The sequence below is a fragment of the Lagopus muta genome, chromosome 2 (genome assembly GCF_023343835.1).
Source record: "Lagopus muta isolate bLagMut1 chromosome 2, bLagMut1 primary, whole genome shotgun sequence".
Taxonomy (NCBI): Eukaryota; Metazoa; Chordata; class Aves; order Galliformes; family Phasianidae; genus Lagopus; species Lagopus muta.
The window spans coordinates 73,051,530-73,075,941 of NC_064434.1; the positions used below are offsets into that span (position 1 = coordinate 73,051,530).

At 34.0% G+C, this 24,412-nt stretch overlaps 1 protein-coding gene across 6 annotated transcripts in view; it reads left to right on the top strand.

Moving 5' to 3' along the window:
- RYR2 (ryanodine receptor 2) overlaps positions 1-24,412 on the top strand; it is a 342,228-nt gene that overhangs the window by 148,362 nt on the left and 169,454 nt on the right. For all 6 annotated transcript variants that reach the window (XM_048936711.1, XM_048936713.1, XM_048936712.1 and 3 more), the window contains 9 exons: positions 3,684-3,783; positions 5,283-5,379; positions 10,712-10,786; positions 11,660-11,816; positions 13,933-14,097; positions 14,898-15,019; positions 17,466-17,649; positions 18,361-18,496; positions 22,214-22,309. In XM_048936711.1, coding sequence (XP_048792668.1) covers positions 3,684-3,783; positions 5,283-5,379; positions 10,712-10,786; positions 11,660-11,816; positions 13,933-14,097; positions 14,898-15,019; positions 17,466-17,649; positions 18,361-18,496; positions 22,214-22,309 — 1,132 coding nt within the window. The remainder of the gene's footprint in view (positions 1-3,683; positions 3,784-5,282; positions 5,380-10,711; positions 10,787-11,659; positions 11,817-13,932; positions 14,098-14,897; positions 15,020-17,465; positions 17,650-18,360; positions 18,497-22,213; positions 22,310-24,412) is intronic.

Consider the following 24,412-nt stretch of genomic DNA (forward strand, 5'->3'; position numbering starts at 1 on the left):
TGACAAAAATTTTGGACTGGTACAGTTTCACACTTCTGTTTCTTTTTAATAACTCTTCCTTGTGACTGGATAATTTTATTTATTTTGACAACATCAGTATAAACACTCGGAGTTACTTACAAAATATTTTTTCATTGTTGAGTTGGGTTATAAATTTTAATATAAATGATAATTAGAAAGATAACGTGTTTCAGATTCTAGAGAGTGCATCTTTGTAATTTTTGGTTTTTGCTGAGGCTTGCCTCTTTTTATTCTTTGTTTGAAGATTTTTTGTCCTTTTCTAATAAAAAAGGGAATTAAATTCTTGTTTTTTCTCTATTTGTTCTTTTATTTTTATTTTTATATGTTATAGAGACAGTGATGTGTTTTTTTGTCTTCTTTGCCAAGATGTAAATATCTCTGAGGTAGATATCTCTCTCTGTTGCTTTGCTTGCTCTCAGGTTGTCTAATAAAAGGAGACCTGTGCTGTGCTTTCTTGTTTATGTACCTGTTATGGGAATGTATCCATTCAGAACTTGTAACTTCCCAGATGCTCTTGAATTTCTGAGAAAAGATGCTTATAATGGTGCAAAACTGAAATCTGTCCTGATCTCTGCAATCACTTCAAGACTCAGAGAAAGGAAGAACAGCAAGGGCTGTCAAAATCTGAGTACAGAGAAGAAATAGATTGAACTTCATCCTTTTCCTGGCTACACACTGAAAATAAAGCTGAAGACATAATAATGTAATGTGCAGATAGAAAAAAAAATACTGCCAGATGACATGATACCAACACACGTTAGCCAAGAGAAACACTGAAGAAAAGATTGGCTGTCTTTGTTTTCCACTTCACACATGTTTTGGAGATCAAAAATATATTTTTTTCTGGCATAAAGAATATGTAAGTTGAAATAATTTGTATTTCCAAAGTACAGCCTGCATCTTTTCTCCATGGCATCTGTGTATTCCTTTCTTGCATACTAATAGCAAAATTGAAAATGCATCATCTTGTTATTTGCAGACGTAGATGCAGTTACACTGTTGCAATCATTGCTGAAGGGTTCTTACGGAAATTACTTCGGTTCCTTAGCTCTTCAGTGAGCTTGAATTTGCTGTGCTCTTCTAGAAGACTTGGAAACAGAGATATGATGTGTTACTTTTCTATAGAGCAACATAGAGTTCATAACATGACAGCCAGTTCAGTTTGGAAACCTGTAGTATTCTGGGAGATTTTAGTCTTTGAGTTTAAATGTGAAAAACTGCACTTAGGCTGTAGTGTGTTTACTTGTGTTCATAAAGTATTGTAATTTATTTCTGAAATATTGGAAACCTGTGACAGGTTAAATGTTATTTTTGGAGATTATTTTCACGCTGTCAGGGAAGACAAATTTAGCTTTTTGGCTAAGCTTGGACACGTGTGGAGAGAATAATTTTGGAGAGAGAGGATGCTGGAGAACCTGCCTCTAACAGTGAAAGCTAGCAGGATTAGAATAGGCATCAGGACTCCCACATCCCAAATATTTCTGCACTGAAAATATTGTTCCTTCATATCTGAAAGACATGTACCAGAAGTGGTCCTCATAGATGACAGCAAGCTGCTGCAAGATATGGAGGCTGCTCAAGATCATGCGGAGTGTCATCTATACGTCATGAATGTTGCATTACACATTTTTTTTTTTTTTTTGACAGGTTTATTTTGTTGAAAGTAGCAAACAAAGCAGATAAGTTCCAAATAAATTACATAATGAATTAATTGGGCAGCAGATTATTTTCCTACAATGCTGGGATCCTGAAATATAGCCATGAAAATCTAGGTAATGGCAAAGAGGTTGGCATCTTTTTTTCTTGTTCTTTTTTTTTTTGTTGTTCTTTTTTTTTTTTTTTTTCCCCCTTCTCTATGCAAGTGACCCAATTGACTTCTTGATTATACATTGACAAATTGCTTCCTCTAGAGGGTCAAGGCTTCATTTCATAGTTTGCTGTGGATGGGGTTCAGGGAACAAATTTAGAACTTCATAGTCAAAGGAATCTTGTTATGTCTTCATTTGCATATTGAAGGATTCAGCAACCAATCTAGGGATGTAAGGGAAAGAAAAGAACTGCTGTGGTGGTTAATCTGCTGTGGTGGTCATGTGTTAAGAAATGTATTCCAAACATAGAAAAAATATAATTCTTCACTTAAGACATCCGTGTTATAATCAGAGCTGTAATTGGAGGGAAAATAACTGATAAAAATAAATGGTACTGTCATGAGAAATGTCGGAGATTAATTTTTGTTCAATGTTCTATCTGTAACATTTAGCGTTAATTCAGTTGATACCACTGTGTGTGAAAATAAGTTCGTTAACAGTACAAAGCACCTAGTTACAATAACTGCGCTGTTGATGGCAGATCTAAGTGACATGGAGGTTATCCTCTTCCTCTTCTGCTCACCCGGAATGATATGTTCTTCAAAAAAAGTAACTTCCTTCTTGGTCGTGATGCTTGGATTCTGCGAAGTGATCTTAGTTAGATAAAATCTAACAATAAAAGAGCAGGAATGAGACTGGAGGTGTGCTGTGTGCTGTGTGCTGTAGTTTCTTGACATATTCTGCCATTGGTGAAGTTGTGTAATTGTGGAAGGGTGAAAGTGGTCATTTGCTCATTAAACATCCTCTATTGCATGTGTTGAGTGACACTGGTGTAGTAGAAAAAAAATGGATTTGTGAGTTCTGTTACTTTGTATGTTCATGAATGTACCAGGTATAGAATGAATAAGCTGTTGTGCTATCTCATACACCTGCATGCAGTCAGAAGATATGCAGCCAAAACGGACTCTACACATGTTGTTGGGAATCTACTTCTTTCTGACCTCCACTGCCACGTTAGTCTTCTATGTTATTAACGATTCTACCCCAAACATGTTAATATTGGTCACAACATACAGAAACAGAGACAAATACTATTGTCCTTATGGTATATCAATAGAATGATGAAGGACAAAGGCTTTGCATAGGTGTGATGTATAATATGCTAATATGCCTTGAGCTTAGGATTTCTGAGACAATAATGCATTGCAGGAGATGAAAATCACGCAAACGCTAAAAACAAAGTTCTTAGAATTCACAGAAAAAGAAATGCACCGATTGAATTCTTAGGCAGTAAGCAAATCTTTCAGGGAAAAGTATTTTCAGATTAACTTGTATCATAAAATACTTCTGTAGGAATTTATTTTCGAAACTCCCTCATGTGCCTTGTAAAGTTCATTATTTTATGTCTTTGATCTAATGACTTGAGGAAGCCAGCAGCCAAAAAATCTTTAAGTGCTGAGTTACACCCAAAATACAGATTAATGTCACCTTATAGTATTCAGACTTCGTGGAAAATCCTATTATGTACAAAAGGAAGAGCACTGGTGTAAGATCCCTGCAGCATTTAATAATTGGTTCTTCAGAGTGTTTGCAGTTGTCTAAGATCCAAAAAGTGTTGACCATTCTGCGTAATCTGTGTCTGGTTTTTTTTTGGGGGGGGGGCAAATATACTGTACTAGTTTTCTAGCTTTATTTCCAATGTCTCCTGAATACAGTTCTGTCTTTCTGACTGATTTATAATCAGGAAAAATGTGTGTATGATATAACAAAAAAAAGTGTTTAATACCATTACTGTAATTGCAATGAGATTTGTAATTAAACCCTCAGTAAAAGTCTCTCCTTTCCTGTTTTTAGCATCTCTCCTATGGCAATGGTAGCTTACATGTTGATGCAGCTTTCCAACAGACTCTTTGGAGTGTAGCACCAATCAGTTCAGGAAGTGAATTTGCCCAAGGTAAGATTTACTCTAATTGTTGAAAGACTGATGGTAAATGAAGAACCTGAGGAATCAATTTTTTTCTGCCAAGTGTGACTGAAATATAAGAATGAGGTTTCTCTTACGTTTATTAATTAAACTGAGTATTTAAATACAAATATTCTAAAAACAGAGGGAGAATGATGCTGAAAAGCATACTGGTGGCTTTCTACATCATTGTTTCTAAATACTGAAGAGCTAATTCAAATCTAACTTTACTAAAAATAAAATTATATTCACACAGGTTTTTAAAAGATTTGTTTTGGTCCTGATTTCAAGAAGAGAGGAGTGGAAGCAGGATATAAAATCCTAGGAACTGAGTGGGAATGGTTTTGTGAGGAGCATATAGTTGAGAAGTATGAAAGAGAAGAAAAGATGAAGAGAGACAGTATAGAACAACTTTCAAAATTTATTCTGTTTAAAAGCTAGGATGATGATGATGATTATTATTATTATTTTGATACTGTAACTTCTGTCATGAGAGAATGAAGATCTCCGAGTTAATACTGGTTTCACAGGAAGAGAAACTCATCTTTAACATCCTGATTTTTCTGGAAAGCCCTATGATTTTTAGATTCTTGCAGCGTATTTCCTCTGTAATAGAATCTTAAAGGTCCTTCTGTTATTCCCTGGAAGTTTTGTGTACAATTTTTTAAAAAGACAAAACACTGACCCTTCACATTAGTTCTCTTCTTTTTTTTTTTTTTGCTAAGCATTTCTTTTGCAATTTTGCTTGTTCTAATTTCAGCATGACCAATCTATATGTACTCTCAGTGTTTTATACTGTGGGAATCATTATGCACGTTCAGATCGTCTGAGGTGACTTCTGTTGTGATAGGTTATTAAAAATTCTAGTGCATTACTTACTAGTATCCTCAACTACATTGGTAGAAACATTCTGTTGACTCTTTCTACCTTTCAACCTGTTACTGCACACTATAACTCCATTCTCCTTGTCCTCCTACCTGCACTGATGTGGAGTTCCTATCAGTAAGTCCAGTGTCTTACTAGCTGATACTCAGGTTTGTGCTACACTACATTTCTCAAATTGACACATTTCAATGTTAAAGCTTATCTGGCAATTTGGTACACAACGTCAGAAGATCTTTCCAGATTTTCTCACAGGAAACTAGAAAAAAACAACAAAAATAATTCAAAATTTAATGCATGCACTTGTGTATTGTTAGCATTTAAACTGGAATTTGTTTCTGAAATAGAGTTCAAAAATGAGCAGATAAAGTTTCAGCTGTACCAGTCTTTTTCTGAGTTGCACTAATTCTATATGATCCCTTTTCTGTGACTTTCTCCTGATCTGTTCTTTCCTGCTTGCTGACCTGGAGCTCTTCTCACTTGAATCTCCAGGGTGTGGGATATCTTCCCCTTCCTCCGACTCTCTTCTTAATGTAACTTCGCAGGTCAAAGAAAAAAGAAAACACAAAAGAGATCTGATTCACTTTATTTTCTTCTCTTCATTAAAGGATATCTGATAGGTGGGGATGTTCTGAGGTTGTTGCATGGTCATATGGATGAATGCTTGACAGTCCCTTCGGGTGAACATGGAGAAGAACAAAGGAGGTAGGATTCCAACTTAGAATAGTATAGTAATGGAAATTACTGTTTCAATATTGAACGTCATTAAAAGCATAAATTTTGGAAGGATATTTTGATGAGATGAATCATTCATAAGAAGAAATGTGATTGAGATGAACTTTGGGCATTAACTTATTGATTTTATTTTATTTTTTTAATTGATCAGATATTTCTGGGTGTAAAACATTAGTATCTGTTGAAAGTGGACTCGGTCCAGCAGTGTGAAACAAAAAGAGCTGAGTTGCAGGATGGGTAATGAACATTGAGCATCTGAACTGAACATTTCATGCTTTTATTTTATTCTTGTTTCCTAGCCTAAAATCAAATCTAGAACAATTGCCTCGAACTTTTACATCTGTTATTAGTTGGGTGTGATGTATAAAAATAGCTTGTGAACCCAATATTTAAGGTTATTTTCTATTTTAAAATGTTACTATTGTTGTTTGTTTTATTGTTAATCATTTATTATTTTTGGTATTATTTTATAGTGATTTTTGATAACATCATCATGTTTACTGACTTAAAAGTACTGTGAATGAAATATATTGTTGGCAGTTCTGCTTTTTTGTATAACACCTCAGTACACTATATATTAAGACTACTACAAGGCAACTACTATGGGTAATAATACCGTGTACTTGGTATAGTAGTCTAGAACTTAATTTACAGTTACTTTGTTGATTAAAGGAATCTAGAATGGAAGTAGGGAAGTAAGGATGGCTCAGTATATATTTTCTCTCTGAGTTAATTAACAAATCCAAATGGTGCGAAGGCTGGCACTCAGAATGCAGGTGTCTGAGTACTGTGATTGTGTGAGTGAGTTAAAATGTAAAGTAGAAATAAAATCTCTTCATTTGCTTGAATAAAATATATCATAAACTTCAGTAGTTTTATTCATGCCTTCCTCTTGAAAATTGCTAATTAGTATTGTTTATTTGGCTGAAATCTGGAACTAGATGATTTTAAGGTCCTTTCCAATTAAAACCGTTCTAGGAGTCTGTAATACTGCTCATTTAATCTATCATACCATCAGCTAGGTGACTGCATTTCCATGATAAAGTACTCTTCATTCTTTTTCAAATAAGTTTGTTTTGTTCTATATCTTGTTAAGATGAGAAAAAATGATTGAACAATGACATTAGGAATAGTAAGACTTAAAGTTGTAAATATGAATGAGAAACCTTTGGTTGTTCCCAGTTTCAGTTGATGAGTTGGTGATTTTTGTGGGTTTATTTATTTGCTTATTTAAGGACAGCTGCTCTCAGTTCTCATTTTTAGACAGGAACAGAGTTTAAACATAGAAGCCATTTCAAGACTTTGAAAGCTTAAAATATGATCAGCTCTTGTTTAATGTTATTTATAATGTAGTAGAATCATTACAGCATAGAATTTATTTTTGCTTTTACTACATCCCCCAGGAATGTAACATAAAAGGTAAGATAAATAGGATCCTACAGTGTTTGCTCATATTTCAATTCAAATCCTGGAAAAATCACATTATTAATTTGTAATTGCAGTGTAATTGCACATCTGTGAGATGATTAAGCACACTTCAGAAATGAACTTTGACTTTTAAGAACACATGAAGAATTATTTGCAACAAGACTAACTTGCAAAAACTGCAGTAAAAGATTGCTGAATTGCTAGGCAAGAAATAGACCATTCAATTTGCTTGTGCAGTATGTTGGATCTTTTTGTCTGAGTTTGTAGACTGCGGGTCAGTGCCTAGAAGTAGATGATTGTTCTCTCTGCACTGTCTCCCTATTCTTGTGGCTGACAGTGCCCTGAAGTATTCAAAACACATCTATGTCATGTCCTTAATTTTATTGATAGTAGTACCAAGAAACATCGTTTCCTATTGCATCATATATGCTAGCTTTCATATTCTCTTGTTGCTCAGGAGCTTTATTTGATAGACTAAAAATAAAGCTTAGTTTCTTTCTTTCTTTTTTTTTTTTTTTTTTGAATTATCTCCTTTTATGAAGTTCTTTTTTGATAAATATAAATTATTTTTACTTATAAATGTTAAATATAATGACAATATATATGACAACTTTTAATTTTACAAAAGTACTCTGTACCCCACATTTTCTGATCCCTGCATTAGGGCTCAAAATTTCCCTTTTTATCTCTATTAAATAGGACTCTAATCTAATGTTTAAGAGTATATTTTGTGGTGGACTGTGTTTTTCAGTTTTCAAGTTGGATGTATATTGATGGATGGTATTCAAGCTTCTGGTAGAAATATGTTAGTAATATGGCTAATTTTGACAGGTAGGAAATTGTAGAATAAATTACTTTGTCTTTTTCTTTAAGATCTACAATATTTTCACAAAACACATTTTGAAGTATGATAGTTTTGAAGTGCAGTAACTCTGTGTTTTCCTTTCATTGCCTATGAAAACTACCTTGTGAAAGGATTCTGTGGCAATTCTTCATTTGTTTTGTTACAGCAAATACCTGAAAAGCAGCTTGGCTCTGAGAAATGCCAGTGTGAAGGAGCACTGAGAAGTTTCACATCTGACATTACTTGCTAATTCATCTTATTTCATTTCTATTTTTCTGCAAAGGTCTTCTCTCATGCCTTTGCAAATAAGAGATCGAACAGCCCTAGAATAATGGTTTTATTCTGTTATGTCGCCTGTTATCTAGACCTTTGGTTTGAAGGATCCTTGTAGGCAGTTTCTAAAATTAACTGTTTTTAACTATTCTTAGCATACTGGTACAGATAAATAAATTTAAATATAAAAGTGTTCCAGAGACTACCAGAAACCCAAAGTAATACAGAAAAATACAACACATTCTCATGCTATTTATACATTGATGGAACAGCATCTAGCACAGCAGGGACCTACAATACAATGACAATGCAAAATGTATTTTTAATTACAAGATCTAGCAAAGCTCTCTTCAAGGCAAGGTCATCAAAATCTGCACAGGAAGAGGCCTAATTCAGTGGGAGAAGTAATCCTATAAACAGCTTATAAAATTATCTTGTCTCACAATTTGTTCTGAATATGTACTTTCTTTCATCATTTAGTTACTGAGCTGGAGATTGGAAGATTTGTGCCCTCAGAAAGGGCTTCCTTGAAGATCTGCCAGCTCTGCTTTGCTCACTTGTTCTTGAGGACATTTTACCAGAGGATTTTGTTGACTAACTTCCTGAAGAGCTGGAATTTGGCTTTTCTAAAGTTTAGCATCTTGATTTTACTCTTTGTCTGTCCCATATCTCCCAGGACTGTGAACTCCACCATTGCATGGTCACTACAGCTCAGGCAGTCTCCTCCTATCACCAATCAGCTTGCTTGTGTTTGTGAGCAACAGGTCCAGTATTGCATCACTCCTGGAAGGGCTATTACTTGGCTCAAGAAGTTATTCTTTGTGGATTCCAAGAGCTTCCTGGATTGCCTTCAGCTTACTGTGCTGCTTTTCCAGAAGGCGTCTGGATGGTTGATGTCCCCCAGCAGGACGAGAGCCTGCGACCACAACACCTCTTTTAGCTGGAAGAAGGTGGCTTTACCAATAGTCTCTGCCTGGTCAGATGGCCTGCAGTAGATAACAACCACAAGCTGTTGCTTCGGTCTCTAATTCTTATTTGAAAGCTTTCAATTTCCTCATGGCCATTCTTCAGGGACGTCTCTTCACAATCTATTCCTTTCTTGAAGGAGGACAATGCCTCCTCCCTTCCTTCCTCGCCTTTCCCTTCTAAATAGCTTGTTAGCCATCAATAGCCAGTCTGGTCATGTGAATCACCACCCCACCAGGTTTCAGTGAGGACAATGCATCATGGTTTTTGAGTAGCATGGTACCTTCTGGCTTCTCTTGTTTCTCAGGCTGCGTGCTGGTGTAGAGTTTGTTCTTTTCCTCAGAGATTTGAGATCCAGATAGCTGCTTTTTTTTTTTTGTTTCTTACATACACAGTCTGGCCTGTCCTCTGTGGTGGCTCTTTCTTCTTTATAAGTTCATAGTAAGGTTTTGTAGTTCAAAGACTTTTTCTGCTTTTACCCACTCATGAGCATCTTCTGTGCACTTTGTAACCTAGATATTTTCTCCAGCCTATCAATGTGAATCTGTGCTTACTCTGATTGCAAATGCGAATTTTTGTTGGTTATTCACATGTGGTTAATAATCATATTGCATTTGTCCTGGTAATGTTATCTGATATAGTTTTACTAGTGTCAATTTCAGAAAGGGTAAATGTGTTATCAGTCATTCTTCCTTTTCAGAACACATTTTTTCTCAAGATTATATGAAAAGAAATGTAGTGTATCCTATCAATTACAATTCTTATTCAGAGCAAGTATTAACGAAGTTGGTTCGAACAATCTCAGAGTAGTTTTATACATTCATTTTCGTGGATTTTTGTGGAACGAGTGGAAATTGAATTTTAGATTTCCAAAAAAAAAAAAAAAAAAGGTATGAGAATGTCTCGATTATGAATTTATTCAACTGCTGTGGGGTAAGAGTTAGTATGAATATTGTTTTGGTAAAGGCAGCGTGATTAAAAATTGAGATCTTTTACACAGGCCTAACCTCTACAGTTTTCTGTAGAGAAAGCAGTATCTAGCTGGAGGCTATATTCTAGTGCTTTTTATACCTTCAATCTTGCTTATAGAAAGTCTTGCTGCTCCATTCTTGACCCCAGTGTCTGGGCTTTTGTTTTTGCTTCCTGGTAGGTGTCCTTAATCCCAGCTTTCTCAGTCCATGCTGTAATTGGTATAACTGATTCTTTTCTGGAGAGCGACTGTCTTTATACTTCTATACCCCTTTAATCACATGAATGTAAGAGATATTTAAGGATCCTATTTTTATTTTTATTTTTCCTTTGATAAGCAAATGGCCTGCCTGCTTGTTTTCTTTCCCCCCCCCCCCCCTTTTTTTTTTTTTGGTCTTACATAACCATTGTAATACTTGTAAGTTCGCTTGGAAATAATAGAGAATGATACGCTATTAGCGTATAATAGTAAGCAAGTGACATGATAATATTTGGAGAAAATACTTTCTGTGAAATCTAAGGGAGGATTTTGTACATATTTGTACATGTACTTACAATTTCTTTCTAGTACATGAAACACATGCTTATGTGCTTGTTTTTGTGCATGGATCATGAATTTTTTAGTTTCACTTTACTGTCTTTGAATAATTAGATCTCAAGACTTGCTTGGTAAGAGCTGATTTTGAGTATGATAATCTTTGGAAGTTGCAGTAGTCATCTGTGCTATCTTAGCATGAGAGGTACAGTTAGATAGACAAGAAAATGTGGTGGATTTTTACCACAGAGCTGAACATTTAGTGCATGCTTTTGCTTGTTTTTCAGAACTGTCCATTATGAAGGTGGTGCAGTGTCAATTCATGCTCGTTCCCTTTGGCGATTAGAAACTCTGAGAGTTGCGTAAGTAAAAGCTATCACAGAAGAATACTCCATTTAGCTGGGTATTTTTAGTACAGTGAGAGTGGTCCTATTACATCAGATTACAAACTATAAAACCAGATTGATAATAAAAAATCTTCCTAAAAAAATGATACATTGCTTTAATGAAAAATGATCTGGTAGAAAGTGTACGCTAATATTGCTGTTTTTGTTAATACACTTCTGTGTTTTTTTTCTTTTCAGTTGCTATAGCTATCAGTAAACTCACAATTTTCTGTTTTTATACAAATATGTGATATTGCACAGAAAACTAGTTCTGATTATAATTTATGCGTCACTCTTAAGACATTTACATGTCTTGAAATGTAAAAAATTACAGAAAGAAGACTACTTGTAAGAGTATTTGAAAGATAGTAAGGAGTTGTGCCTTTAAAAGAAAATGGTAATTAGGTATGCACTGTAAAATTCTATTATATGTATTTGCAATTAAATTTGTGGTGACTGAAAAACAACTATTTTTAGAGACTAAATCAGGGCCACTTAAGGCAATATTATACTCTAATGGTGCTTTTCTCTGAGCATTTAATTTTATGGGATGATGGTAAACATCAGTGGTACAGCAGTGAAATTTTTGCTTTGAACTAAAGTTGGTCTTGGAAGTTCTTAAGTGGCAGCAATGAAATAATGTAGAGGTAAAAACCCCTTGTAGCTACAAAGTAGTAATTCTCTTGCTTATAGTCTGACATGTAGAATTTTACGTTTTTACCATTTTGCACTTTTATTGACTAGTAAGCAATGTAATGTGCTTTAAAACAATTTCCCCAGAAGTTAAACTCTGTGTCTTGTTTAAAAAAAAAAAAAAACAAACAAAAAACTTTCCTTGAACTTTCTTAGGTGGAGTGGCAGCCACATAAGATGGGGACAGCCATTCAGACTAAGACATATAACAACAGGAAAATATTTAAGTCTACTGGATGACAAGAGTCTTCTCCTTACTGACAAAGAGAAAGCAGATGTAAAATCTACAGCATTCTGTTTTCGGTCCTCCAAGGTATGGAATCAGTGCAGCGTTATTATAACTTATAGTAATTGCAGTATCTTTTCAACGAATAATAAAAACGAATAATTACTGAGTGTAATTAATGTCTAGTAAACTTCTGTCATATTTCATTAGGCAAGTCTACTTTTTTTTTTTTCTCTGCTTGTCTATTTTTGAGCAGTTTATTTAATTTTCATTTATTTTTTCTTATGAACTTTCCTGATGCTTCACTTCTTATGTCTGTGGACTGACGTAGGAAGCATTTACGGCATTGTTTTTTTTTTTTTTTTTTTTTTTAAATTTAATTAGGAAATTGTTATTTCTTTCACTAGATATGATTTTGCTATCCAGTTTCCAATTGCCATAGTTTAAATTTTCATTTGACACCTTCAGTAATCATTATAAGTACAGGCTAGTACTTACTGGGGGTAAACAGTTTAAAATAATACTGTGATGAAGTCTTTAATATCGTTTGATTTATCTTACTGATGCTGAAATTTTGACAGTAGCAGTGGTATTTTTTTTTTTTATTATCTTCATAGTTAATCCACAAACATTTCAGGACAAGGTAGTACAGTTGTATTGGGGAGTTCCTGTTGCTTTTTTTTTATTTTTTTATATATGAGAACAGTTATTCTTCTTTGAAGCCAAAAGAATGACAGAACTCATTTACTGCTGCTTAAGATGGAGTTTTTAGTTGGGGTTGCACCATGGAGAATGGAACAATGTACTGCACTCTATTGTTTTACTTGATATAAGATAAATGATTGCATTTCTAGCAACACAGAGAATATCAGTATTCTTTTGTTGATGTGGAAAGATGAGTAGTCTGTATTTTTTAATCAGCATGTACATATATTGACTTAGTAGATACTGACATTTGTTTTAAATTAAGATTTACTTAGAAGGAACGATGGAGAAGCCTCAGTGGGGAATATGGTAGTCTCTTTTTTGCTGAGGATGAATACAGTTTGTATATTGTTGAAGGAATGCCATGTTTTATTTCATTGGGATACTGACATTAGAAAAATGTCTTTCCTCTTTGTAAAAAAAAAAAAAAAAAAAAAAAAAAAAAAAAAAAAAAATAATAATAACAAAAGGTTTAAAATGAAAGATGCAAAAACATAGGCGTCATCCTCTACAGTCTTTCTTTCTATGTTTTCTTTTCCCCCAAGCATATATGGACAAACCGTACAACTTTTCACTTGTACTTTTGGATGTGATTAAACCCAAATTCCTCGGTAAGAGGAAGTCCCTAATCTCTATGGAATACAGAACATGAATAGTTTTTTCCTGAATTTATAGCAGTTTCTGCCTTTCAATGTCATGTTCATAATTCTTCACTATCTGAAATGTACATGAAGTACATGAAATGTACTTGTTGTGATACAGAATGTTAACTCTAAACAGGCAAAAAGTTAAGTGGAAGAGGAGTACCTTTACTTTATTGCAGTGTTCCTACTTGGAGTTCATCTGTATTTTTGTGCTGTCACCTGTTCTTTTGTAAAATTTCATAGAAAATACACTACTGTCAGCTTAAAAAGCAGTTATGATTTATCTCTCTCCCATCAGTGAGATCTGCTAGAATTTCAGTTGTGATTTTGTACCCAGAAGGTAAATATTGGGTCAAATGAAAATATAAGAAATTGAAATGGCAAGCCTTAATCATGTGAAATTTTTTCTGAACATAGTAAGGAGTGACAGGGAAACATTAGAGTGAAGTAACACATGTAAAGCTACACTTAACAGATTATTTTTTGTTCAATATTAAGATAAAATAATAAGAAATAATTTTGCCCATTTAGCCCACAAAAATATGTGAAGTTTGGCCCATATTCTCGTATGCATGCAATAAAAACTAGGTTTATAACAAGCATGTCCATCTGGAGAAAATGTCACATTAATCAATAAAGTCTGTTCATATCCAGTACATTCTCATTGCTTTGCATCACTAAGGCAGTTTGCAGACTGTTGAAAAAAACAATTGCTTCTTTTTATGTTCCATAGCACCAAATGAAGATTTTTGATCTTTATTTCTGTAGAAAAAAGCTTGCATAATATTCAATATTTGATGCAAATATAAACATGTCAGTTATTGTTTTCATGTACATTTTTTTTTTTCCTTCAGGAAAAACTGGATGTTGGTGTGAGAAAAGAGGTAGATGGAATGGGAGCACCTGAAATAAAATATGGAGATTCAATATGCTTCATACAACATGTAGACACAGGCTTGTGGCTGTCATACCAGTCTGCAGATGCAAAGTCTGTAAGAATGGGTTCTGTGCAACGCAAGGTATGACTGTAAATAGGAAAGCACTTCATTCAATTGGTCTGGTAGGGCAGCAGGGGAAAGTAAAGAAAACTACACTAGGAGAGCGCTAATTTCCAGGTTTAACCATTTGTTTCTTTCAGTGTAAAGGTTTTGTTGTGGGTGTGGTGTTTTTTTTTTTTTTGTTTGTTTGTTTTTTTCTGTATTCTGTAAGTATCTTCTACAAAAGTAGTATCAATTTCTTCCAAATTTATATTTTTAATGTTTTTATGCATGTATTATTAATGCATATAATTATAATCTTAATTCTAAAACATTTTAAATAAGATATATTATTGAGTAATTCTGTAATTTAAGTAACAAAAATTTGTGTATGGAAAAAAAAGTTATCTAAAAAATGTTACTACATAGATTAGATTGAATACTCTTAAAGCCATGGTAGCTAATTACAGATAACAGTAAGTTGTCAGTATTGATTCAAGGCGTAGTCAGGAAACAAGATCAATAGAAGAATCAGTTTTTTTTTTTTTTTTTTTTTTTTTTTTTTTTTACCTTATCTGAACTTGAGGGACCTGTTTCTGAGTAAGTGAACATCTCTTTGGTTGAACAAAAATTACTCCAAACCCCTTAGCCTTTTAAAAATACGTACATGTGTTTATTTGTGTGTGTGTCTATATACACATGAATAAACATGTATATATATACATCAAATATATCAAAATAATATATCATTCACTTCTCTGCCTTACTGTGTGAATTTTCGTACCTCTTATTTATGATAAAGTTAAATTTTGCAGTGATAGCTTCTTATTTTTGTATTACAGGCAATAATGCACCATGAAGGTCACATGGATGATGGTTTAACATTGTCCAGATCTCAGCACGAAGAATCCCGTACAGCACGTGTCATCCGTAGTACAGTCTTCCTTTTCAACAGGTTTATAAGGTATACATATACAATGATAATTTCGTCACTTTTCTTTATTTTCTAAACTTTATGATAGTTCTTTACCATCAGAGTACTGTAGTGGCCAATTTCTTTTCTCTATCTTGATTTCAACATATAAAAGTACTGACAATGGAAAGAAACCACAACATTTAGTGTAGGCCACAAAGTGCAACATCTGGATTTTTAGCTCTTTCTTTTCTAAGTATAATGTAAGATTAAAAAAAATGTACTATAGCTTGAAGTACTTGATACCTTTATCTAGAAAAATGTAATAACGGCACAATTACAAACAAATGCAAAAGAAATGCAAGTGCTGATATGAAAGTATTCTTTTATTTTATATTGACTCATAACATCAGAGGTGCATATTGGTGGTGTGGCAATAAAGATTGAATCTTCCTGTCAATATCCCATTATATTTTGTTGCCACGCAACAGGTGGCAGTGTTGGGGCAGTCCAACAAAATGGTATCTGACGTGGAAGTGTGTATGAAGTAAAGGTGTGTCGTTGAATTCCTTCATGTGGAAATAGTTGCACCCATTGACATTCATCAACTCTTGCTAAATGTTTGCAGAGACCAAACAGTGGATGTGAGCACAGTGAGGTGGTGGTTGGTGTATATCACCAGTTGTGATGGTGACAGTGGGTCACCTCTACAGGCGCAGATTTTTGAGTGCAGCATGTAGGCTCTTGTTCATTGGCTGGCAAAAATGCATAGCTACTGGTGGCGGCTGTTGAAAAATAGTGCTTTGTAGCTGAGAATTTGCTTTATCAAATAATGTTATTGTGCTCTTTACATTTGTTGTATTTTCTTTAGAAATAAGTAGTAGGCATTACTTTCACCGTGACATAGGTGTATTGAAAGTCTCGCCAAAAGTTCTAAGTGTGTGAGTTTATACCTTGTTTCTACCCTCCTCCTACACATTTCCTCACTTTATTCCCTTTTTCTTTTATGGAATGTTTAATTTTGCCCTCTAAGAGTATATGGTATTTGCATTTATTTTCCTACTCCAAATCTTCAACAATACTGATGGATATTACTTTTCAAATGTTTTATAACTTCAGTAGTTGAAAAAATGTCACACTTGTGAATGTGGTTGCAGTAGGACGTCAATGATAGATAAGACTATACTTAATGAAAAAAATGTCTTAGGAACTCATTTTTCAGAGACTGCAATATGACCCAAAGCAACCATGTCTTAACATGGGTGCACAGTTGAAGATACAGGTGTGTCAGTTTATTGAAAAATGTTTACCTGAATACTTAAATAACAATAGAGAAAAACAACTGTAATAAAAGTTGTGTGCTGTGTGAGAAAAGGATCTTTTTGCTATGTAGCTAGATTATTCACGATCAAAAGCTAGCAAGGTAAACCTTTTACAGCGGCAGCAATGAGAATGAGTCCAAACTGAAAGCAGGACTGTCAAGTAAGCTGCCCCCTCCCTCTCCCCACTGCGTGCCATCAGATGGGCCCTTCTCTTCTTCCCACTCGGCGCTTGAGAGCCAGGTCATCTCATAAGCCCTGCAGCGTTTAATAGGCATCCTCAGAAGTATATTTTCTTTTTCCTTTTTGAGGGCGGCTGGTGGATCTGCAGAACACAATTATCCTTTTTTTTTTTTTTTTTTTTTTTTTTGGTGTTATGTGCAAACCCTTCTGCTCATTCCAGAAAGTTCTGGTGAATCTACTGTTGCCTTGACCTGAGGCAGTAGTCTGCCTTGCCTGCTGCCCACAACTGCCTTCTCCAAGGTCTGTACGGCAGCAATGGCTGTGTTTCAAAAAAAGTTTTAAATGGAGGAGAAAATTATTTTATTTGTTATTATTTTCTTTTTTGGAGTGGGGATCTGGAGAGCCCAGCATCAAAGAGAAATTGGATTACAGGGTTTGTCTGGGATTCAGCTAAGCGAGGGTCAAGTTAAACATGGAAGAGAATGGTCTGCTCCCTATTTCTGGGAGGCAGTGAGCAAGACCAAGCTTGAATTTTGTATCAGAGTTAGTAAAAGGCTAATGAAGTGTTGGGACAGACTGTGGGAGAGCTGGATCTCCCAGTGCTTGGGGAAACATAGTCCCTGAAAAACATACTAGAGATGCGCTTGTAATATTTACAGTATCTTCTCCATATCTTCCCTTTATCTTTTGGTCTGCCTCTGAAAATGCTAAACACACAAGTAGAGGAAAAATTTGTTTTCTGGAAAAGTTTTTTATGCTTCTAGTCATGGGAATGACTGATAATGATGCTATGATTGTTTGCTAGGGTTGTTTGAGAAGGGAAGTGTGGATCAATAAGTGGCAAATGGGGAAGACAAGTCACTGTTAAGAAGTTGTTGTCAGAAAACAAATTGAGCTATGGAATCTAAATAAAGATTAGTTTTAAACTAATAAAGAGTTGATAAAGTAAAATAAATGCTTTCCCAATACTCAGGAGATTTTGCATCTTATTTTAGGGGCCTTGATGCTCTCAGCAAAAAAATGAAGTCTTCCGCAGTAGATTTACCTATTGAGTCTGTCAGTCTGAGCCTTCAAGACTTGATTGGATACTTTCACCCTCCTGATGAACATTTAGAGCATGAAGACAAGCAAAACAGGCTCCGTGCACTGAAGAATCGCCAGAATCTCTTCCAGGAAGAGGTAGCTCTGTTTTATTTTATTTTTTTTTTTCCCCGTTTTGTCTGCAAGTATTCTTTTATGGTGTCTGTGGTATTGATGTCTAATCTGGAGTAAACTTGCAGAGTTTGTCCTATATAACTCAGACTATTTGCTACATTTATAATGTTTTAAGATCTGTTGATTTTCCTGAGTATTCAAAAAAATACATTTAATGCCTTTAAAAAACAGTTAGATATTAGTATAGGCAAAACCCTGGGCTCTGACTATAATTTACTCCTTTAGTGGTGAATTAGTTTCTTCTCTTGTAGCTTCTTCTCTTGATACAGAATGTTATAGTTTAATAGGTATGCTTCAATGATTGTGCTTAATATTATTATTTCTCTGGTAGGGATGGTTGCCTGTGATTTGTCAGATGCTTAAATGTCTTCTAGAATAGGATGCCTGGAATACTGTGTATTTTTTTATTTTGATCATCTAATTGATAAATGTTTATTTTCACAGCAGTTGAAAAATTGCATCAGTGCTGTGTTGTTGGTTTTTTTTTTTTTTTTGTTTGTTTTTTACATTACCTTTTCCATATATATTTATTCTTTGACTCCACCTGTCTCCTTTCATGGTTGTTTCTATATTTTCTTAGATACTGGAAAATCTTACATGTTTGTGCCTAGACAAGGTCTTGTAGTTGTTGTTTTGATTTTCTCCTTCTTGTAATCTAAGCCTTTCAATTTTTAGGGCATGATCAACCTCGTTCTTGAATGTATTGATCGCTTGAATGTATACAGCAGTGCAGCTCATTTTGCAGATGTAGCTGGGAAGGAAGCTGGAGAAGCATGGAAATCAATTCTGAATTCCTTGTATGAATTACTAGGTAAGACATTCTTTAGGTTGCTTAGATTCTTTTAGGTAAAAACTGAGAAGAAATATATATCTGTTTTAGTATGGGATAAGCCGATACATTACAAAACCCACTGATTTTTGCATTTTTCAGATCCTTGCATGTGAATAGGAGGAAAGTACACTGAAAACGTAACATCTGTTTTTTGTGCTTTTAAAAAAAAATACCTAAATGAATAAATGATTTTTTTTTTTTTCATGTCATTGTGTTGCTGATGTGTCTTGTATGCTGTCCAAAAATGTATAAACCAATGGTATATGGATTTATCATTCTTGTGTTAAAGAGCCATAACATTGTGGTCAGTTTTTTAAAGGTCTCTGATTTTTCATGTGTATGGCTGTAAAACTGCAAACTAAATCAGAAGTTTACATAACCAAGGCATTACTTATTGGTAACTTAGAACTATTGACTCCAGCATTTTACTAGGATACAGGATGTCGTGGAAAGATTTTTAGCTGTTAGATGCAGTATAACATGAAGATCTTGTCGACTTGCAGTTGCTGTATCTCACAGCATATTCTGTAAATGCTAGTTAGTGTCCTAATCAGTTTTCTATTTAGGTAGAAGTATTCAATCACTTGATTTATTTGCTCAGCAGTTTGAATTGCACATGTGTTATTTATTTCTACTATGATTAATTAAATAGAGCTATTAATCCTCTGCTGTAGCTGCCAGCATATTCACTTCACCTGAGTTGTTGCTTACAGAAGGAAATTTAACTTCCTAAAGGATCATTTTGTCAGTTCCATGCTTCTCTGTCATCCTCAGCTTTTCTCAGTGCCATAATTAAGCCTAAATATTAACATTAATGCTGACCTTAAGTGACTGAGGACAGTCACATTAAGCATTCCTTTTGTACAGGCTGCTTATGTGTGCTTATGCTACTGTCAGTGTTATGCATAAACTGTAGTGTGGGCATGATTTGCTTGTTTTGGCAAAAACTTGAGTTTGGTCCAAGTCTTCTCGAAGGATTGTCATCTCAGTTTCCAATAAAGCAGAAGGCATTTGGTGTGTCATTTATGCTCATAAAATTTCACTCCTCAGAGAAATGATACTGCAAAGATATGTAAGTAATAGTTATATATCAACTCAATTGAAAGCTCCACAGCTGAGTACTGTAAAATTGTTATGAAGTGCCCACATGAATATAGTGTGTGTAATTGGTTCTCATATACTACCTATAGGAACCATTCTTAGTATTCATTTGTGACTGCTACTTAATTTTCTCTTCACTGAGAAAAACAGGTGGAGAAATTTAAGTTAAAAGACAGACTATTAATTCTCGCTCTGAAATTAAAAGCTGTGAGGTCTAGATTATTATTTTTTTTTTAATATTCAGCAGTATTTCATGTGTATAAGGCATACTGAAAAATGGCATTCCTCCAGATGTCAGAGACGCAGAAATAGGAGTTTAAATGATGTGTCTCACTTAAAATAAACAAATGGTGAAACTGAACTGTCTGGCCGATGAACAAGGTAGTTTATTTGTTTGTTCACTTATTTCTGTAAAATTAATTCTTTTCCTTACTATTGAGCAGCAAAGCTAAGCAAATGAGGCTCGGGCAGACTGGAGGAACTACTAGCTTGAATTCTGAAACATTGCTGTAAAAGCCTTAATTTTCCTATTGACAAGACCAAAGAATCACTTTTGTAAAAGTCTACTTGTCCTGTACCAAATATAGATTATTCCATGGGCTTTTCTTGATGTCCCAGCCCTCCTCAATGCCTTTACTCTGCTGCTCTAACTACAATATGTTCTGGCAGCTGATATTTAAGAAGCTTGGCCTTGCTCTGGCTGTAACGAATGTTGCTTTATTGTGAATAGCCCTGCAGCTGTATAGTAATTGTATGGATGACAAATCAATATTGCTTGCTCTGCCTTCCTTCAGCAGAGTGCTTTGCTTTTGAGTCTGCACTTAAATAAATATTTGTGATGTCCCAATGTCCCAACTCGTGGCTTTTGTCACATTACTGACACTATTTTTGACATCGCACTGTGATGGCCGTGCAGGCATTTACAGACTTTCAGTAGAGACTGGATATTATCACATACAAAAATTCTTGTCACAAATCTGCTATGGCATTTGACCCTCCTGTATTATAAATACACACTATGATTCTGAGTTTGTATTTGAAACTTTGTGTATTACCAAGGAATGCGCAAGAGTATGCACAATTATTTGGTTTCAATATCTGTCTGGCGCATCCTGTTGTTTTTTTTTCATCCCTTTAAACCAGACACTAGTCTTGTTCAGAGTTGTGGGCAATAAAGAAATGGGTATTGAATATCAATTTTTTCTCAGTGTTGTGTTAATTAATGTACAACTTTAACTGTACTTTCACTTCTGAATACTAATCTTTCACAAACTTTTTTTTTCAACTGCATTTATGAAACTATCTATGACTTTTTTTCTGTTACTGAAGTTAACTTCATTGAAGCCATGTGAAGCAGTGAGCTATTATTGCCTTCATTTTATTTGGGTACTTGAAGGCCAGTACATTTACGTGGCTTGCCTATAATTAATTAAAAAGTCTATTATAGAAACAAGTATTCCTGAACTCTAGTGGTAGCATTTAACAATATGCTTCTCCTCTTTCCCCAAATTATTTTCAAACAATATTTGTCATGATTTTAATTAATCATGTAATATATCATGGCATAGATTTAATATAATACTTTGACCTTATTGAACAGTGGATTGTATTGATTATTTCAATGTACTTATGTTCTGTGTGTCAGAATGTCAGGTCCTCAAGTGGTGCATTTTATAGATGAATGCAAACTGATTAACGTGTCTTAATTTTGTGACACCCCTCATGAAAAAAATTTAGAAAGTCATCGAGATGATATTCTAATACTTACAGGGTAATATTACAATACGTCTTACTAGAAAATTTGAGTTTTGTAGCATGATCCAATACTTGAGAAAAAGAATAAAGTGGAAGGCTGGTTACACACGTTATATTGCCAGGAGAGATAACAGCAACTCATGAGAGGTTACTATTCCAATTATAGAATCTAACTTGGAAGCAAATTTTCACGCTGTTGAAGAAATTAGAAATTTTAATTGAGTATAAGAGAGCTTAAGTTCACTCTTTATTTACTTCCCCTTCTCCATCATAAGTTGGAAAAGGTACTATTTCCTTGAATTATTTTGAGATAAATATATGAAGATAAATATTTAACAGATTTTTGTGAAAAATGCCACATTTATACATGTAATGGAATGTTCAAGTTCCTACTTACTCTTGAAAAAAATTGTTTATCCTCTGTTATGTTCATTTTCTTCCAGTGTTTCCTATTGTTACAAAAATGCTGTTAAACAGAATTTCTTTCCTACAGTAGCAGCTGACTTTTGTGATGACGTTCTTCATTTCCCTACTTCACGTAGAATGTTCTTTGGGAGTTTTGTGATGATGTTCTAGGTTTCCCTACTTCATGTAGAATATTCTTCAGGGATTATTGAAGGGGTTATTAACATTAAAGGTTAATTTGATGCCAAGGGTATTGTTTAAGTGTATCAATTACGTGAGTAATTTAAATTTAACATGAAGAACATCAATAGCAAAGGATTAAGAAACTAGTTTACTTGATTCAAGAATCCTTGAAAATCAGGGTTACTTTAATTCAAATGAATTTATAATTGTGAATTCTTTCTTTCTTTTCTTTTTTTTTCCTATTTCCCATAGCGGCTCTTATTCGAGGGAATCGTAAAAACTGTGCTCAGTTTTCTGGATCTCTTGATTGGCTGATCAGCAGATTAGAAAGACTAGAAGCCTCTTCTGGTATGATTTTTAATTTTATAACTTCCTTATTTTTCCGGTCTTTCACTTGTTTAAACTTGGTGATATACTTATTATTAGTTTTCATGAAGTTCTTCCCATGGTAGAGCAAATATTTTACTAAATTAGATTTATATGTTTAACAATTTTACATAGTGATTATGGTTGTAGTTTCAGTTTAGGTTCTAGTAATCTTTCCTTTCCGTGAACCAACAGATTAAGATTCAATTGGTTTGTTCAGTTTTGGTGAAACAATTCTGTGTTTTCAGTTACTAAGTTGTTTTCTTTCTCTAATTCTAGTATGTTCCTTTCCCTTCTCATTGGAATTCTGCATTTTTCAGTATTTGCATCGAAGAAGTCATCTGGAGTAGATATAGTTTGTGTCATCTTGAAGGAGTGTATTTGTAATGTAGAGAAGTTCACACGATTTCTTTGAATATATGTCGTATATGAATCTTCAGTAAATATTGGTTTGTAGAAGAATTAAGTCTATAATACACATATATTTTCTTATATTTTCTTTTTCATAGCATCTGTCCCCTGGTGTCTGACTGAGGTTAGCAAGAAAAAGCATGCCTGAGACACATTTAGGATTTGAGAATCCAAGTGTCACTTTAGACCTGCATTTTTTAAGCTGTCTTGTTTATTTTTCTTTGACATTACCTTAAATTTGGCAATTTATTAACTATATTTTAGTATTATTCTTTAATTTTATAAAATGAAGTCATATTTTCCTCCTGAAACCCTTAGTATTAATCACTTAGCACTTCTTGATTAGCAAGATAGAAGCAGATAGAAATGTGCTCAAGTTCATCTGCTTAGTGGCTCTGTGGTGTGGTTAGTGTCACTACTGTTCAAAATTACATGTACTTCTGTACTGTACTTTCCATCCTGGCTTCTTCCTCCTTGGAAGCAATCTATTATCTGTAAATCTTATCTACCAACTAAATACATTGCAATTTTAGTTTTGCAGTGGATTTTTTGAAAATATTGGGACTAGACTTTATAAAACAATGTTTTGAACTATGTTGGAGAATTATACTAGGAGTAGAATAAAAAATAAATAACACAAACACTGCATGTTAAATTAATGTAAATAACAAGAATTTATGTTGGTGTTATATGGCATTGACATTGCCAACTTGATAATGTGTACCACATTGCTGTTTTAAATAATAGTTAACTTGCCTAAAAAAGGATTCTGTAAAAGGATTCTAAAGGATGCTTGTTTAGTTTACCACATTTAGCACGTACTTATTCTAAAAAAAGAACTTCATTGTTTATTTAAAACTATTCTTTAACATCTTTTTATTTTAATGTTACAGTTCTTTTTTCCTTACATGTTTATTCCTTCTGCTTTGGTTTGATTTGTAAATGGACAGTAGACAAATCTAATTTCATGAAAGAATGTTTGCTAAGTGTATCCCAAAGTAACTGAAGAGTTACTGGATCTATGTTTCTGTAACAGTGTTGATTTCATGGCTGATACTTTAGTTTCTTGCCCCATTTCAATGACATAAATACAGGCTTTTATATTTTTGTTACATAAAATTTTATTTCACATATTTAATATTTGTTATTGACATAATCTAGAAGCATGCCTCTCAGTAGTTAACAATTAAAAAACTTGAAGTTGTCCTACTAAAAAGATATTTTCCAGAGCTCAGAAAACTCTTTACTTCAGTACCGAGTAAACTAGTTCTCTGAGAAGCATAGTAAGCTTCCATGAAGCTACAGACAATTTTGTAATGCTAACACTACCAACGAAAAAATAAAAATTAATCTCACAATATTAATATTCTTCCATTTGATATTTTTCTTTGTAATTTTATGAACACTATAGTATAAATATTTGTGATGTTCTATATCACTTGTATTAATTCTCAACAGCAATCATATTCTGAGCAGTTTAATAAAATCTTTTGTATTAAATGCAAAATCAGTTTTACTGTAACACCAGATAGAATTGTCTCAACCTGACTTTTTTTACTGCCTAGTTCTACTGTTACTGATATCAGATATTTTTGGTGTTCTTGTTGTGGTTCATGTTCATCATTTCACAGGGAGTGAGAGAGATCGAGGTGGATTTCAAGGGTCTATTATTAA